Genomic DNA, 17,500 nt, shown 5'->3' with positions numbered 1-17,500 from the left:
GAAGAGCTCTGCTGACGTGAACACCCTCACCATGTACACCGCCACCGAGTAACGCTGCAGACCAGGGAGAGATGGGGAGAGACCAGGGAGAGACCAGAGAGAGAGAGGAGAGACCAGGGAGAGAGAGGGAGGAGAGACCAGAGAGAGAGAGGGAGGAGAGACCAGAGAGAGATGGGGGAGAGACCAGAGAGAGAGAGAGGAGAGACCAGAGAGGGAGAGAGGGAGGAGAGACCAGAGAGAGATGGGGGAGAGACCAGAGAGAGAGAGGGAGGAGAGACCAGAGAGAGATGGGGGAGAGACCAGAGAGAGAGGGAGGAGAGACCAGAGAGAGAGAGGGAGGAGAGACCAGAGAGAGAGAGGGAGGAGAGACCAGAGAGAGAGAGGGATGAGAGACCAGAGAGAGAGAGGGATGAGAGACCAGAGAGAGAGAGAGATGAGACCAGAGAGAGAGAGGGAGGAGAGACCAGAGAGAGAGGGAGGAGAGACCAGAGAGAGAGAGGGAGGAGAGACCAGAGAGAGAGAGGGATGAGAGACCAGAGAGAGAGAGAGATGAGACCAGAGAGAGAGAGGGAGGAGAGACCAGAGAGAGAGAGAGGGAGGAGAGACCAGAGAGAGAGAGAGGGAGGAGAGACCAGAGAGAGAGAGGGATGAGAGACCAGAGAGAGAGAGAGATGAGACCAGAGAGAGAGAGGGAGGAGAGACCAGAGAGAGAGGGAGGAGAGACCAGAGAGAGAGAGAGGGAGGAGAGACCAGAGAGAGAGAGGGAGGAGAGACCAGAGAGAGTGAGAGAGGAGAGACCAGAGAGAGAGAGGGAGGAGAGACCAGAGAGAGAGAGGGAGGAGAGACCAGAGAGGGAGGAGAGAACAGAGAGAGAGGGAGGAGAGACCAGAGAGAGAGAGGGAGGAGAGACCAGAGAGAGAGAGGGAGGAGAGACCAGAGAGAGAGAGGGAGGAGAGACCAGAGAGAGAGAGAGGGATGAGAGACCAGAGAGAGAGAGGGAGGAGACCAGAGAGAGATCAGAGAGAGAGAGGGAGGAGAGACCAGAGAGAGATCAGAGAGAGAGATGGGGGAGAGACCAGAGAGAGAGAGGGAGGAGAGACCAGAGAGAGAGAGGGAGGAGAGACCAGAGAGAGAGAGGGAGGAGAGACCAGAGAGAGAGAGGGAGGAGAGACCAGAGAGAGAGAGAGGGATGAGACCAGAGAGAGATCAGAGAGAGAGAGGGAGGAGAGACCAGAGAGAGAGAGAGGGATGAGACCAGAGAGAGATCAGAGAGAGAGAGGGAGGAGAGACCAGAGAGAGAGAGGGAGGAGAGACCAGAGAGAGACATGGAGGAGAGACCAGAGAGAGAGAGGGAGGAGAGACCAGGGAGAGAGAGGGAGGAGAGACCAGAGAGAGAGAGGGAGGAGAGACCAGAGAGAGAGAGGGAGGAGAGACCAGGGAGAGATGGGGGAGAGACCAGAGAGAGAGAGGGAGGAGACCAGAGAGAGAGAGGGAGGAGAGACCAGGGAGAGAGAGGGAGGAGAGACCAGAGAGAGAGGGAGGAGAGACCAGAGAGAGAGAGGGAGGAGAGACCAGGGAGAGATGGGGGAGAGACCAGAGAGAGAGGGAGGAGAGACCAGAGAGAGAGAGGGAGGAGAGACCAGAGAGAGAGAGGGAGGAGAGACCAGAGAGAGAGAGGGAGGAGAGACCAGAGAGAGAGAGAGAGGAGAGACCAGAGAGAGAGATGAGACCAGAGAGAGAGAGAGGGAGGAGAGACCAGAGAGAGACATGGAGGAGAGACCAGAGAGAGACATGGAGGAGAGACCAGAGAGAGAGAGGGAGGAGAGACCAGAGAGAGACATGGAGGAGAGACCAGAGAGAGAGAGGGAGGAGAGACCAGAGAGAGAGAGATGAGAGACCAGAGAGAGAGGGAGGAGAGACCAGAGAGACATGGAGGAGAGACCAGAGAGAGAGAGATGAGATAAGAGAGAGATCTAATCTGCCCACGCCGTTTATGACGACGTTATGGGACATTATCAAATGGACTGCAGAGATGAATGACGCAGTGGAGCATAGCAGCACTTTGAGCATCTGTAAAGGCGCTATAAACGTATACATATACATATATTATATACATATAATAAACCAGTGAATGGTTATTCTGTCAGAAGAGACGGGTGGGCGTGGCCCAGCGGGCGCACCTTGCCGAAGTTGCCCCATGTGACTGTGATTCTGTTGGTGGTGGTGGAGAGGTGGAGCCAGGGCGTGACGTTGACGGGGCGACAGGGTCGGCGGGGTTCAACGCCAGGCTTGTTTGACGGGTAGTAGCCCTGTGGGGGGGGGGGGGGGGGGCGGAGAAGAGAGAGAGGGGGAGAGAAGAAGAGAAGAGACGCTCGTTTTACAGACGCCTCGCTCCGCAGACACCCTGAGGGGACGGAGGACAGGGACCCCGTGTCCCCGTCGGCGCCGGGCGGGGGGACGCCACGTCGAGGAGTGGTCAGCGTGGCGTGGGCCCCGTGAGGCTGGTAGGCGGAGGTGTGTGCGTCTCGGCCCAGCTGCTGTGAACTCTTGTTGACGTGTCATATCCTGTGCTATTTGGACAAACTCTCAATCTCCAATGGCAAATCTCTAATATTTAGTATGTGTAAAATAATACAAAAAGTATGTTCAACTCAAGTAAACAGAATTTCATTTAATTCATAATTCACCCGTCAAAACCTTTGAGGCATGTCCACGGGTATTTATCATGCTTGTACACAACGGTGATCTGATTTGCAGCGACAGGGGACAACCGGACAGTAGGTCGGCTGTGATTGGCTACCGAATTGCGTGGGGAAAAAATGGGATAAACTCTGAAATAAATTAAAAATGGGAACTTCCAGTTGGAACCCGGAGGACGCGAGTTCTCAGCCGGGCTAATCTCTCTCCGATCCAACCAGCCCCTCTGTCTAAGCTTGTTCCCCTGTTCCCCCTGCCCAGCCTGCAGAGTGTGTGTGTGTGTGTGTGTGTGTGTGGAAGTAGGCCCTCGGTGTGCTAAAACCCACGCAGGATGAAGGGGGAGGAGGAGGAGGGGTGTGACGTACCGGTACGTCACACCCCTCTTCCCCCTTCCCAGCCTGCTTATCCCTGCAGAGTGTGTGTGTGTGTGTGTGTGTGTGTGTGTGTGTGTGTGTGTAAGTAGGCCTTCGGTGTGCTCAAACCCACGCAGGATGAAGGGGGTGGAGGAGGAGGGGTGTGATGTACCGGTACGTCACACCCCTCTTCCCCCTTCCCAGCCTGCTTATCCCTGCAGAGTGTGTGTGTGTGTGTGTGTGTGTGTGTGTGTGTGTGTGTGTGTGTGGAAGCAGGCCCTCGGTGTGGGGGCGGAGGAGGGGTGTGACGTACCGGTACGTGACAGTAGGACTGGTTGACCTTGACGGCGATGTTGGGAGGGTACTGGTCTTCCTGGACCCCGATGGAGTCTGTGTAACAGATTCTGGAAGGAAGCAGGACAGAGGACAGCAGGCTGGGTTATGACTGGTCGCTGGTCAGTGTTCCGTTAAGAGCCCGTCGTCATCGTCACCGAGTCACCCGGCCCTCTGTGGGCACATCTGTCACTCAGCATACCGATGGCAACAGGGACAGGGCCTCTCTCACACAGGAAAGATCTGATGTAGAATAATAACCCATGCACCCATGATGACAGCTCAGTGAGGGTTTATCTGGGTCTCTACTAGTGTGTTGAGAGACTGAACGTGGAGTTGTGTGATGAGTATTGTGTGGGAGGAGAGTATTGTGTGAGAGGAGAGTATTGTGTGGGAGGAGAGGAGAGTATTGTGTTAGGAGAGTATTGTGTGAGAGGAGAGTATTGTGTGGGAGGAGAGTATTGTGTGAGAGGAGAGTACTGTGAGAGGAGAGTATTGTGAGAGGAGAGTATTGTGTGAGAGGAGAGTATTGTGAGAGGAGAGTATTGTGTGAGAGGAGAGTATTGTGTGAGAGGAGAGTATTGTGTGAGAGGAGAGTATTGTGTGTTAGGAGAGTATTGTGAGAGGAGAGAACTGTGTTAGGAGAGTATTGTGTGAGAGGAGAGTATTGTGTGAGAGGAGAGTATTGTGTGAGAGGAGAGTATTGTGTGAGAGGAGAGTATTGTGAGAGGAGAATATTGTGAGTGGAGTATTGTGTGAGAGGAGAGTATTGTGTGAGAGGAGAGTATTGTGTGAGAGGAGAGTATTGTGTGAGAGGAGAGTATTGTGTGAGAGGAGAGTATTGTGTGAGAGGAGAGTATTGTGTGTTAGGAGAGTATTGTGAGAGGAGAGAACTGTGTTAGGAGAGTATTGTGTGAGAGGAGAGTATTGTGTTAGGAGAGTATTGTGTGAGAGGAGAGTATTGTGTGAGAGGAGAGTATTGTGTGAGTGGAGAGTACTGTGAGAGGAGAGTATTGTGTGAGAGGAGAGTATTGTGTGAGTGGAGAGTACTGTGAGAGGAGAGTATTGTGTGAGAGGAGAGTATTGTGAGAGGAGAGTATTGTGTGAGAGGAGAGTATTGTGTGAGAGGAGAGTATTGTGTGAGGAGAGTATTGTGTGAGAGGAGAGTATTGTGTGAGAGGAGAGTATTGTGAGAGGAGAGTATTGTGTGAGAGGAGAGTATTGTGTGAGAGGAGAGTATTGTGAGAGGAGAGTACTGTGTGAGAGGAGAGTATTGTGTGAGAGGAGAGTATTGTGTGTTAGGAGAGTATTGTGTGTTAGGAGAGTATTGTGAGAGGAGAGAACTGTGAGAGGAGAGTATTGTGTGAGAGGAGAGTATTGTGAGAGGAGAGTATTGTGTGAGAGGAGAGTATTGTGAGAGGAGAGTACTGTGTGAGAGGAGAGTATTGTGAGAGGAGAGTATTGTGTGAGAGGAGAGTATTGTGAGAGGAGAGTACTGTGTGAGAGGAGAGTATTGTGAGAGGAGAGTATTGTGTGAGAGGAGAGTACTGTGTGAGAGGAGAGTATTGTGTGAGAGGAGAGTATTGTGTGAGAGGAGAGTATTGTGTGGGAGGAGAGTATTGTGAGAGGAGAATATTGTGAGTGGAGTATTGTGTGAGAGGAGAGTATTGTGTGAGAGGAGAGTATTGTGTGAGAGGAGAGTATTGTGTGAGAGGAGAGTATTGTGTGAGAGGAGAGTATTGTGTGGGAGGAGAGTATTGTGTGGGAGGAGAGTATTGTGTGAGAGGAGAGTATTGTGTGAGTGGAGTATTGTGTGAGAGGAGAGTATTGTGTGAGAGGAGAGTATTGTGTGAGAGGAGAGTATTGTGTGAGAGGAGAGTATTGTGTTAGGAGAGTAGTGTGTGAGAGGAGAGTATTGTGTGAGAGGAGAGTATTGTGTGGGAGGAGAGTATTGTGTTAGGAGAGTATTGTGTGAGAGGAGAGTATTGTGTGAGAGGAGAGTATTGTGTGAGAGGAGAGTATTGTGTGAGAGGAGAGTATTGTGTGGGAGGAGAGTATTGTGTTAGGAGAGTATTGTGTTAGGAGAGTATTGTGTGAGAGGAGAGTATTGTGTGGGAGGAGAGTATTGTGTGGGAGGAGAGTATTGTGTGAGTGGAGAGTATTGTGTGAGAGGAGAGTATTGTGTTAGGAGAGTATTGTGTGAGAGGAGAGTATTGTGTGGGAGGAGAGTATTGTGTGAGTGGAGAGTATTGTGTTAGGAGAGTAATGTGTTAGGAGAGTATTGTGTGAGAGGAGAGTATTGTGTGAGAGGAGAGTATTGTGTGAGAGGAGAGGATTGTGTGAGAGGAGAGTATTGTGTGGGAGGAGAGTATTGTGTGTGAGGAGAGTATTGTGTGTGAGGAGAGTATTGTGTGAGAGGAGAGTATTGTGTGAGAGGAGAGTATTGTGTGAGAGGAGAGTATTGTGTGGGAGGAGAGTATTGTGTGGGAGGAGAGTATTGTGTGAGAGGAGAGTATTGTGTGAGAGGAGAATATTGTGTGAGAGGAGAGTATTGTGTGAGAGGAGAGTATTGTGTGAGAGGAGAGTATTGTGTGGGAGGAGAGTATTTTGTGGGAGGAGAGTATTGTGTGGGAGGAGAGTATTGTGTGAGAGGAGAGTATTGTGTGAGTATTGTGTGAGAGGAGAGTATTGTGTGGGAGGAGAGTATTGTGTGAGAGGAGAGTATTGTGTGAGAGGAGAGTATTGTGAGAGGAGAGTATTGTGTGAGAGGAGAGTATTGTGAGAGGAGAGAACTGTGTTAGGAGAGTATTGTGTGAGAGGAGAGTATTGTGTGAGAGGAGAGTATTGTGTGGGAGGAGAGTATTGTGTGGGAGGAGAGTATTGTGTGAGAGGAGAGTATTGTGTGAAGAGAGTATTGTGTGGGAGGAGAGTATTGTGTGAGTATTGTGTGAGTGGAGTATTGTGTGAGAGGAGAGTATTGTGTGAGAGGAGAGTATTGTGAGAGGAGAGAACTGTGTTAGGAGAGTATTGTGTGAGAGGAGAGTATTGTGTGAGAGGAGAGTATTGTGTGAGAGGAGAGTATTGTGTGAGTATTGTGTCAGTGGAGAAGTGTGTGTAGACTGACAGAAGACTCCTGATCACTCACCTAAGAACCACTTGGATAGATTTGATTCCTGGACGTAGCTCACTGAGGAGGCAGGAGAGAAGGGAGAGAGATGAGAAGGTCAGAGGTCAGAGAGGTGTGGCTCCAGTGCAAGAGTCTGTTCAGAGTCTGTTCAGAGTCTGTTCAGAGGCTGTTCAGAGGCTGTTCAGAGTCTGTTCAGAGTCTGTTCAGTCTGTTCAGAGTCTGTTCAGTCTGTTCAGAGTCTGTTCAGAGTCTGTTCAGTCTGTTCAGAGTCTGTTCAGTCTGTTCAGAGTCTGTTCAGAGTCTGTTCAGAGTCTGTTTAGAGTCTGTTCAGAGTCTGTTCACATCATGTTCATTGCTCACAGCAGAGCTAGCACGCTGTACATAGCCAGCTGACGGAACAACATGTCAATCCTTCTCAGACAAAACGCTAAATACAAACGCAACATCCAAGTCTGCTGCAGGTGTCGGGGTTGACCAATAAAGAAGCAAGGAAACTCCACACAATGCTGTCTGTCTGTGCTCCATCCAGCCAGGCAGGGGGAGGAGGAAAAATTACTATAAATTATTAATTATTAATTATAAAATTACTGTAAAGTGAATTCCCTGATTTGTTTTTTACATGTTAGAAAGTAATTGCCGAAAACATGAGGAAACTGTAGCACTGATTTGTGGAGTTTGACCAGTCAACAGTTTTTCAAAAGAATTTTTTTTTCCTGATTTTTTGGCCGGCCCTAAATCGCAATGACGTGACGCAATGGAGGCCGGCTTGTCACGGTCCCTCCTCTACCGCTGCAGGTCACCAGAGCGCACGAGCGAGGACGAGCTCTCCTGCTCCATCGCCAGTCTGCAGCCATCTTACTACGGCCTACTGCGAGTCTGCTAGCTAGCCGCGCCTCAGTCCCGCAAACGCATCAGGCTGAAATGCTCGCTGGGGTCCGTAGAGAGGGACTAGCCGCGTTGTATACGACGACGCGCTACAGATGACACGTTATAGGACGCCCATGTCACCATATGTTCTGATGAAACGGTGAGCTGGCCGTATGAAGGGTCAGTGCTCGAGTGTTGTCGCTGCCCCGTGTGAAACGACGGTCAGTGTCTAACAAAGTGGAGAGGGTGAGGTGGAAGCCCCGCGTATGAACGTCCAGGGAGGGTGACCAGACGTCCGGGGAGGATGACCAGACGTCCGGGGAGGGTGACCAGACGTCCAGGGAGGGTGACCAGACGTCCAGGGAGGGTGACCAGACGTCCGGGGAGGGTGACCAGAGGTCCGGGGAGGGTGACCAGAGGTCCGGGGAGGGTGACCAGAGGTCCGGGGAGGGTGACCAGAGGTCCGGGGAGGGTGACCAGACGTCCAGGGAGGGTGACCAGACGTCCAGGGAGGGTGACCAGACGTCCAGGGAGGGTGACCAGACGTCCAGGGAGGGTGACCAGATGCGTTTGGTATATCGGCTAATGTCACGTCCTGGATCGCCTGTGTGCTCATGTTGTGGTATAGCGCGGAGCGGAAGGGACTGGGGGGGGGGGGGGGGGGGGGCACTATTAGTCCTTGATGGAGACGCGCGAGAGAGAATTCGGGTCGCCAGAGAGACAGGGGATTCGGAATCACGAGTAGGAGAATGAGCGAAGGAGACTGTAGGTTCGGAGAGAGATGCGTGATGCCACACCCTGACCCAGACATGGAGAGGGGAGGTGACGTCACACAATACTAGTCGATGTGTAGAGAATAACCCGACATGTATGAGGAACTGGCCTGTTGTGGAACGCTAGAGTTTTACATTTTCTCTGAAGGGACGGGGGAAGGAGGGAGGGAGAGAGATTGCATCTCTCGCTCGTTCTGTTTGTCCTTCGCAGGCTCCTGTGAATGAACATCCCACTCATCTTCCCCAGTACAGCTGGCTAGACTGTACAAGTCCTGCAGTCTGCTGCAGCCATCGGCTTCATGTTGTAATTAGAATAAGTAGTCCACAGTAACTTAACTCTACTTAATTGCATAGCTAGCGTTAGTCCACGTAGTGTTCTACTGGCCTCATCCCTGGGCTGGATCCATAGGAAAATAGACCAAGATGGATGATCTTTTATGTGCATCAATATAGTAATGACAAGGAATTCTATGTAGATGGGGATTTTAGGTTTGTGGGTAATGGCGAACATGGACTGAGGGACACCAATCACCTTCCTTTAGCCCCGGCCACCGACCAATCACCTTCCTTTAGCCCCGGCCACCGACCAATCACCTTCCTTTAGCCCCGGCCACCCACCAATCACCTTCCTTTAGCCCCGGCCACCCACCAATCACCTTCCTTTAGCCCCGGCCACCCACCAATCACCTTCCTTTAGCCCCGGCCACCCACCAATCACCTTCCTTTAGCCCCGGCCACCCACCAATCACCTTCCTTTATCCCCGGCCACCCATTAATGGTATCCAGTTCCAGTGCCTTCAGCGGACACGCCCCCAGCACTTCAGAGCAGAGAATACTGCTTATTTTGCATACGAATTTGAAACCTAACTTTACATACGTGCAGGTGTTTTTAAATTATTCAAATGTGGCTAGGTGGCCAAAAACATCTCTCTGTGGTGTGAGAAACCCAGGCGACATATTTATCACTGCTTCACAGTCACTTCAGGGCTCTTGTGAGTATTTTATTGAATAGACGACTTTCCACCTGGCGACAGCTGTCAGGTGTAAATATCTGAGATGTCCGAGACCTGACCAAGACCTTGTGGTGGAAAATCTTGCAATAAACACACCGTTTGTACCGAGTTCTCTTTCCTTTTTGACGAAACAACTCCGGCGCCTGCGAAAAAGACACGGTTCCTTTGGATTTCGCGTGAGAACGATCGCTGGCCCCCGTTCTCTTGTTTGTTCCCGAGCAAAGTTCTCACCTGGAGTTCCTGATCTGGTCCACCTGGTTCTGCGTCAGTTCAAATACGCACTGACTGTCCTGCAGCTTCTCACTGTTCTGGGCGACTGGAGGAGCAGAGGAACAAACAGATCAATCAAACACACACACACACACACACTTCATAGCTCACGTTTAAAAGGGTAAATATACAGCAACACCACTTTCACCGGTGGAATACCGAAGCATTTTTGAAGGGGTTGGGCAAAGGCTGAAATTAGATAGATAGCGGCTCGTTCATGTGGTTGGCACGCCTTGTCAGAATCGCCGGGAGAAATGACGTCATGCTCATAACACTGCATGAACAATACCAACATTCTCTACAGATAACTAGCATACAAACAGCCTGGCACACAGGTAGAGCTGAAAACACTGCTCAGAGCCCAACTGTCAGTAACAATGTTTGCGCTAAAATAGACCATACTTTGCCAGGCTTGTGATATTTTAGACAGCCTAGATTTAGCTGTTCGGCTACAGAGCGCTGGTCAGCTTGTGTTGTATGTCTGAGTTGGTGTTGAATGTATTGCTGGCATCACATGAAGAGTCGCCATGCAAATGGCCGATCAATCCCATGGTGTCACGGTGCCGTCACTCACTCAGCTCCGTAGGCGCCAGCAGGGTCTCCAGTGTCTGGTAGAAGGGCAGGGACACCAGCTTGATCTCGGCGGCTGGCGCGGAGGCGGTCTTGGTTAGGCCGCCGTTGAGGTAGTCAGCGCCTTGAGAGCTGGCGGTGGGGGAGGAGCTGAGGGACGAGTAGGCCACGGGGACGCCCGCCTCCGGGCGCCGGGCCGCCAGCCAGCCCGACGCCTTGGGGAAGCGGGACTCGTACAGCTGACGGACGTTCTTGAGCAGCTCCGGGCTGTACTCCGTCTGGACCAGCCTCAGGGCCCGGCCCACCAGATCCTGCTTCAGACCGCTCTTACTGCGGCCCATGGAGGCCAGCAGCGTCTGCAGGTCAGACACACGGAAACTCTTCACCATGTTCTGGAGGAGAGAGGGAGACAAAAAAAGGAATGCAATCTAGTTACTGGAGGGAAAGGCGATCTGATTGTGTTTCAATTGGTCTTTACTGAATACTCTAAACAATCTAGACCCAGTTTCTTTTGTTCTTAGTGTCCAGAACATAAGTTATATCAGCGCAAGATGCACACATATCCATATGCTACAAGGCAACTGGGTAGCTCATGTTATGGTTTATGTGTTAAACCCAGGTCTGAATGACGGCTTTATCTTCCGAAGCTTCCTCTGCACAGACAGGGCCTCCTCACCCAACCTGTCCTAAAACCTCTCGGTACCATGGCCCCGAGGAACCCTCACTACCCCATACCCCAACACAGACTACCCCATACCCAACAGACTACCCCATACCCAACACAGACATAGAGAAGATCTAGCAGGCTAGCTAAACTCGGCTTCCTCCTGCAAACAAAACCTGGCGACACGAAAAGGCCCCTGCTGGCACAGGAAACCCACACATTAGTGGCCCCAAATGTTGTTGATCAAATAATGTAACATCAATCAACACCGGGTCAACGCACCAACAACCAAAGCAATCACTGTCCCCAACTGTCCCCGTGTGTCCCTATGAGTGATCAACCTCTTATTGTTCACATCACATCGTCGACACTGTCTTTCACTTTCATAACAGAGGCTGGCCTGTGTTGACATCCATCATGAGTGAGTGTATAACCCGGTCTAGGGGTGGTAGAGTCAGAAACACATCCACTATCCGGCTAAAACGTGGATTGAGAACAGCTTCGCGCCGACTCCCTGCTGGCGAGTGTTTTCATGGTCTCATCATTCATCTCCCATGTCTGTCCTGTCCTGTCCTGCTGTCTCGTGTTAGGGGGACGCGTACCCAGACCAACGCTTGACCCGAGTTAGTCATATAACACGATCTCCACACCTAAACACCTCGCACGGTATTTAAACACAACCCACTAGGTTTCCCCGAGATAACCGACTTGGTCTTATCCCTCTAGCGTCCCTCTGCGAGCCACCCGGGCGAGCGGAGATCTACTTGCCATCGCTTCCACCAGTTCGGCCGCCATCTTGGTACAGCAGCCCCGCGAGAGCCAGAAGCGAAGGCGGCGCGCAGCACCAATGAGAGGCGGCGGGAGAGGTTGTCGACGGTTGTCGGCGGCCAATCAGCGGGCTGCGTGGCGAGGAGGAGGCGTGACCGGGGTTTTTTAAAGGGAGAGTACAGCTTTTTAGAAACACTAAGAGGCAGGCGTTCTATCTACCGTAGGCCTCGGTGACAGGGATAAGTAGAAAGTGTCAAAGTATATGAATATTTATATTTGCCTGGTTTTATAGTATTGAGCTTAGTCGGGCGTGCGTGGTGAAAATTGTTCAAATAGTACAGCCGAGAAAAGCTCGGTGTGGTAATTGACAGGGGACGCATGGCCCGGACGATTCCTGTCCGAGCAAAATACTCCACTTCGGGATTTCCATGCCAACACTGGTTATCGAATAAATGCTTTGTCTATTTTTAACAAGGAATCCACACAATAACCAGATAGCCAAATAAAGATGGCCACCGAGAATATAGTTATAAAACACATCCATTTTAGAGGGGTTGGACATTGATGAGATGTCGGTGTTGAAATCGCATGCATTCATCGCTTGAACAAGAAACCAAGTCGTGTCGGTTAGGCTAAAGAAGCTCCCGTTCCTCTGTCCGTGATCCATTTCTGGTTTTAAAAAGTTCTCGATTTGTGTTGAAGGATTGCCAATGATGCATTAAATCAATTGAAAAGATGATTAGGCTACACTAAAACATCATCGTGGCATGATCAGATTATTGCCTTAGTATATAGGCTAGCTACTTTCAGTCTTCAATATTTACAGAATTGATTATCTCATAGCCTACACTAACACCCATGTTAGTAAGATAGAGGACCCGCCAACCCTGAGTTTCTGGTCGTGAAACTAGCCTAGTCTATACCTCCATGATTCATACCCAGTTTGTTAAGCCAATATGTGAGGTAGTTAGAAGTTAGTTAATCATAGGCTACTATTACAGATGGCCGGAAAGGAGTATGTATGCTGGAGCTGTCAAACACAATATCTCTTGATGATACGATCATAACAATACGATCATAACAATACGATCATAACAGAGTGTAACTAACTAAAGCTGCCCGTCTCTGGCTCAGGTCCCAGTGTTACTGTGCTCTGGCTGCCTGCATGCGTTCCCAGTTCCCCTGTTCGGCCAGAGGGGGGCGCTGTGGTCCGCTGGTCACCTCCACACTCATCCATTACTGGAACATTCACCACGCACCCACTCGTGGATCTTCACCCCGTCGGTATTCTTCTGCTAGATTCCAGTGAAGCCTCTTTGAGCAGGAGAGGCAGGATTATGCAAAAGGAAACGTGTACATGCAAAATATAAGATGATGTCTGTGTTTGAACCACCGCTGTCACACTAATAAACCCATTTGTCCTCTGCTCCCCAGAGTCCCACCCAGATCACGGCACCAATGTGACAGACCACCTGACAGGACTGCACCCAGGGAGGAGAGAAGGGGGTGGGGGTGGAGGAGGGGGAGAGGAGCGTGTGGAGAAGATGGAGGAGAAGGGGAGGGGGAGAAGACGGAGGAGAGGAAAGGGAGGAGATGCTGGATGGGAGGAGAAGGAGGAGGAAGTAGGAGGGAGGAGAGGATATGAGGGGGGAATCAGGAGGCATTCTGGGGGCAAGGCCCGTTTCCAACTTACCACAGAGCGTGTAAAAAGGAAGGTGCTGTACAGAGCCTCAAACATGGATATAGTAGGCTACTACACGCAGCTCATGACATAACGCATGGCTCTGGAAGGCGATAGAGGAAACATTAATTATTTTTTAATAATTTAATAATAATAATTTAATATGTTTGTTTTTTTTAATACAGAAAGAAATACATTAGATATGATATCACTATGAAAGACAGAGCCTACGCAGTCTCTGAACGGCCAGAGAATTATCTATGTAATACGAGGGTGACAAAAACAAGAAACAACACTACCCTACGAAAATACTGATATCAGTCTGTCCATCAACGGTCGGATGACTCCTCTCTGATTTTAAAAGTTGACATTTCCACCTGGTCCTTCTGCTGGTTCTGACAGGATCAGGACTCTGATTGGCTGTTGATCAGGCTTGTTTGTCTCCGGCCATCAGGGAGTGTTCTGTTCACGGGTTATTGAGTAACTGGATAAGACAAATATTTGACGAGTAATTAGATTGCAGAAAGAAATTGAGATGTTCCTGTTAGGGGGATAAAGTTAACATACTAGCAGTTGTTTAAAACATGTATTTTCTTGTCAGGATCACTTGCATCCTTCCCTAAATCTCTTGTTTTGTTCAATCAGGGCGCTATTTTGACTGACTGCCCAGAAGTGCTCTCTGTATGAAATCCTCTCAAGTTCACCAGCTTGAAGGCTTTCATTTTCCTGCATGTGTGTACTGCACACTCCTTCCAGGAAACTGGCTTTGAACAGGTTGCATCCTGCACACACACACATCCATGCACACACACACATATTTCTTATTTCTTATCAAACTAAAGATAGCCTAATAATAACTGCACATTTGTGAAACCAAACTTTGAAATTGTCAAAACATTCAAAGTTAAAGGTCAAATACAGTTAATGCTTTCATTTCTCAGCTTTGTGTAGAGCACATGGAACTGCACTCATGTAACCAAGTGAAAGTGGTTCTCGTGAGTCCTTGATAGCGAGCTGTTAGCGAGGATGGTAGCGAGTTGTTGGTTAAACTCACTCCTCCAGTATAAACATGGTCCACTGATGAAGAGCTAGTTAAAACTATGTCTGTCCCATGGGAGATCCCAGTTCAAATCCCACCTGTAAAACACACACACACACACAGTTAAGAGTGCTTGAGGAGATCAGTTTGTCACACTACCTTCAATACTGTGACTAGTGATGTGTCTCATGGTTTGTGTAACACAAAACACACACACAGGTTTTTGTGTGTTATCATTCTCTCTCTCTCTCTCTCTCTCTCTCACACACACACACACACACACACACACACACACACACACACACACACTCTCTCTCTCTCTCTCACTCTCTGGCCTGCTGGGAGGCTGATGGAAACAGCTGGATGTCTGCAGAACGTCCACAATTCCACCGCAGTCCAGCAACTCTCACAGACCAGGACCGTCCTCTAACACAAGACCCACACAGCTACAGACCAGGACCATCCTCTAACACAAGACCCACACAGCTACAGACCAGGACCATCCTCTAACACAAGACTCACACAGCTACAGACCAGGACCATCCTCTAACACAAGACCCACACAGCTCCAGACCAGGACCATCCTCTAACACAAGACCCACACAACTACAGACCAGGACCATCCTCTAACACAAGACCCACACAGCTACAGACCAGGACCATCCTCTAACACAAGACTCACACAGCTACAGACCAGGACCATCCTCTAACACAAGACCCACACAGCTACAGACCAGGACCATCCTCTAACACAAGACTCACACAGCTACAGACCAGGACCATCCTCTAACACAAGACCCACACAGCTACAGACCAGGACCATCCTCTAACACAAGACCCACACAGCTCCAGACCAGGACCATCCTCTAACACAAGACCCCCACAACTACAGACCAGGACCATCCTCTAACACAAGACCCACACAGCTACAGACCAGGACCATCCTCTAACACAAGACCCACACAGCTACAGACCAGGACCATCCTCTAACACAAGACCCACACAGCTACAGACCAGGACCATCCTCTAACACAAGACCCACACAGCTACAGACCAGGACCGTCCTCTAACACAAGACTCCCACAGCTACAGACCAGGACCATCCTCTAACACAAGACCCACACAGCTACAGACCAGGACCATCCTCTAACACAAGACCCACACAGCTACAGATCAGGACCATCCTCTAACACAAGACCCACACAGCTACAGACCAGGACCATCCTCTAACACAAGACCCAAACTCTCACAGATCAGGACCATCCTCTAACACAAGACCCACACAGCTACAGACCAGGACCATCCTCTAACACAAGACCCACACAGCTACAGACCAGGACCATCCTCTAACACAAGACCCACACAGCTACAGACCAGGACCATCCTCTAACACAAGACCCACACAGCTACAGACCAGGACCATCCTCTAACACAAGACCCACACAGCTACAGACCAGGACCCTCCTCTAACACAAGACCCTCACAGCTACAGACCAGGACCATCCTCTAACACAAGACCCACACAGCTACAGACCAGGACCATCCTCTAACACAAGACACTCACAGCTACAGACCAGGACCATCCTCTAACACAAGACCCACACAGCTACAGACCAGGACCCTCCTCTAACACAAGACCCACACAGCTACAGACCAGGACCATCCTCTAACACAAGACCCACACAGCTACAGACCAGGACCGTCCTCTAACACAAGACCCACACAGCTACAGACCAGGACCATCCTCTAACACAAGACCCACACAGCTACAGACCAGGACCGTCCTCTAACACAAGACCCACACAGCTACAGACCAGGACCATCCTCTAACACAAGACCCACACAGCTACAGACCAGGACCATCCTCTAACACAAGACCCCCACAGCTACAGACCAGGACCATCCTCTAACACAAGACTAACAGCTAGTCTACTCTCACAGATCAGGGCCACCCCTTAATACAAGACTCAAACAGTGCTCTTGAATGGGTAGGCTATGGTTACTGTTGGAACAAACTGCCGTTTTCCTGTAGGCTACAGCTGCTTCACCTTCCTCTCTGGATATACAAGTAATGTAGCCTTGTGAGACCATCCTGATTTTGACATCCTCATTCTGTTTCTCTCGCAAATCAGTCTGGATACACTCCATAGTACAGTTTGCGCCAGATCAGAAAACGATCTCGCCAATCAGTGTTGGAATGAGGAATTTGAAATACAAACAGCTACAGTAGGCCTAGGTCTACACTGGGCGGGTTTAGGTGTGATGACAGCGAGGAGCGGTTGAAGTTAGCGCGTGAAAGACGGTGATAGACTGATGCTTCATCCAATCACCTGCCAAGTATTTTTTGAAAGTGCCTGCCCTTTTCCAAACTGTTTTCAATGGAGAGCTCCCAGATGGTACCACGTCGGATGACAGGTTATACACAGAGAAGGATTCAACAGTTTATTCATAGTGAATTAGGCCTATGCCTAGCAAATACATACAGAAACATCCGTAAAAAAGCTTCCATAGACCTACAGAACACTTTCTATGCTGAGGATAGGATATGATTTGAATGTGATCACCTAACAGGTGGATGTTCTGCAGGTTCGTAATAAAAAAAATCAAAAGCTATATAAATAAAGCTTTGATTGATTGATTGATTGATTGAAAAGATGCATTTTCAATGAACGTATTCGGCAATGGAAACGCTTCCGACGTTTGAGTCTGTGAGTGTTGTAGAGACAGTACTCCTCCAGCAACATGGAGCCAGACCCGAAAGTCCTCTCCAGTCCTCACACCACGTCCGAGGGACAATAGCTGCCACCTCCTGCATCAAAGCCTCCATAATAGTCAATCGATCATCATGAATGCTGTTCGGCGCATTACTGTTAGCCTAACTATAATTCACCTCCCAGTGCACCTTAGCCATCTTTGAAGCACTGTTTTATTGCCTTTTTCTTTTCATCTGCATCTGTCATCCCTGAGGTCGACTGTTTGATCTGCGCTTCCTTCTCTCTCCCTCTGCGCATGCGCGTCTCTCCCTCCACACCCGTCTCTCTCCCCGGGGTCACGTTGACCTGTTGATTGACAGCTGGGCTCAGACATATGGTAGGACGAGGCATCGACCGGGGGTCCCGAGAGACGGAGGCGGACGGAGAGGGCTTTTTTCTTTCTGCTGGAGGAGCAGGGATGAAGAGAAGAGGAGAGAGAGAGAGAGAGAGAGAGAGAGAGAGAGACGGGCGTTGCGTCGCTGCCTACGTCGTTGTTGAATCTGGCCACAAGATGGCGCTCGCCGCCTGTAAATACGGCCACATTGTTTTGACAATCGATGTCAAGACGGCTATTCTTCAACAGCTGATGTTT

The 17,500-nt window shown here is 50.0% G+C and overlaps 1 protein-coding gene across 1 annotated transcript in view; it reads right to left on the bottom strand.

Moving 5' to 3' along the window:
* Nucleotides 1-17,500, bottom strand: part of pias4a (protein inhibitor of activated STAT, 4a) — a gene marked incomplete at its 5' end in the record, with an annotated part of 39,749 nt that overhangs the window by 10,402 nt on the left and 11,847 nt on the right. The window contains 6 exons of the mRNA XM_084459085.1: nucleotides 1-54; nucleotides 2,181-2,309; nucleotides 3,364-3,454; nucleotides 6,529-6,570; nucleotides 9,395-9,479; nucleotides 10,008-10,395. The exon at nucleotides 1-54 is cut by the window's left edge and continues 52 nt beyond it. Of these exons, the coding sequence (XP_084315211.1) occupies nucleotides 1-54; nucleotides 2,181-2,309; nucleotides 3,364-3,454; nucleotides 6,529-6,570; nucleotides 9,395-9,479; nucleotides 10,008-10,395 (789 nt within the window). The remainder of the gene's footprint in view (nucleotides 55-2,180; nucleotides 2,310-3,363; nucleotides 3,455-6,528; nucleotides 6,571-9,394; nucleotides 9,480-10,007; nucleotides 10,396-17,500) is intronic.

The sequence above is a fragment of the Borostomias antarcticus genome (assembly GCF_949987555.1).
Source record: "Borostomias antarcticus genome assembly, chromosome: 26".
Classification (NCBI taxonomy): Eukaryota; Metazoa; Chordata; class Actinopteri; order Stomiiformes; family Stomiidae; genus Borostomias; species Borostomias antarcticus.
The sequence above is the reverse complement of the archived record's forward strand: the minus strand, read 5'-3'. Positions and strand labels throughout refer to the sequence as shown.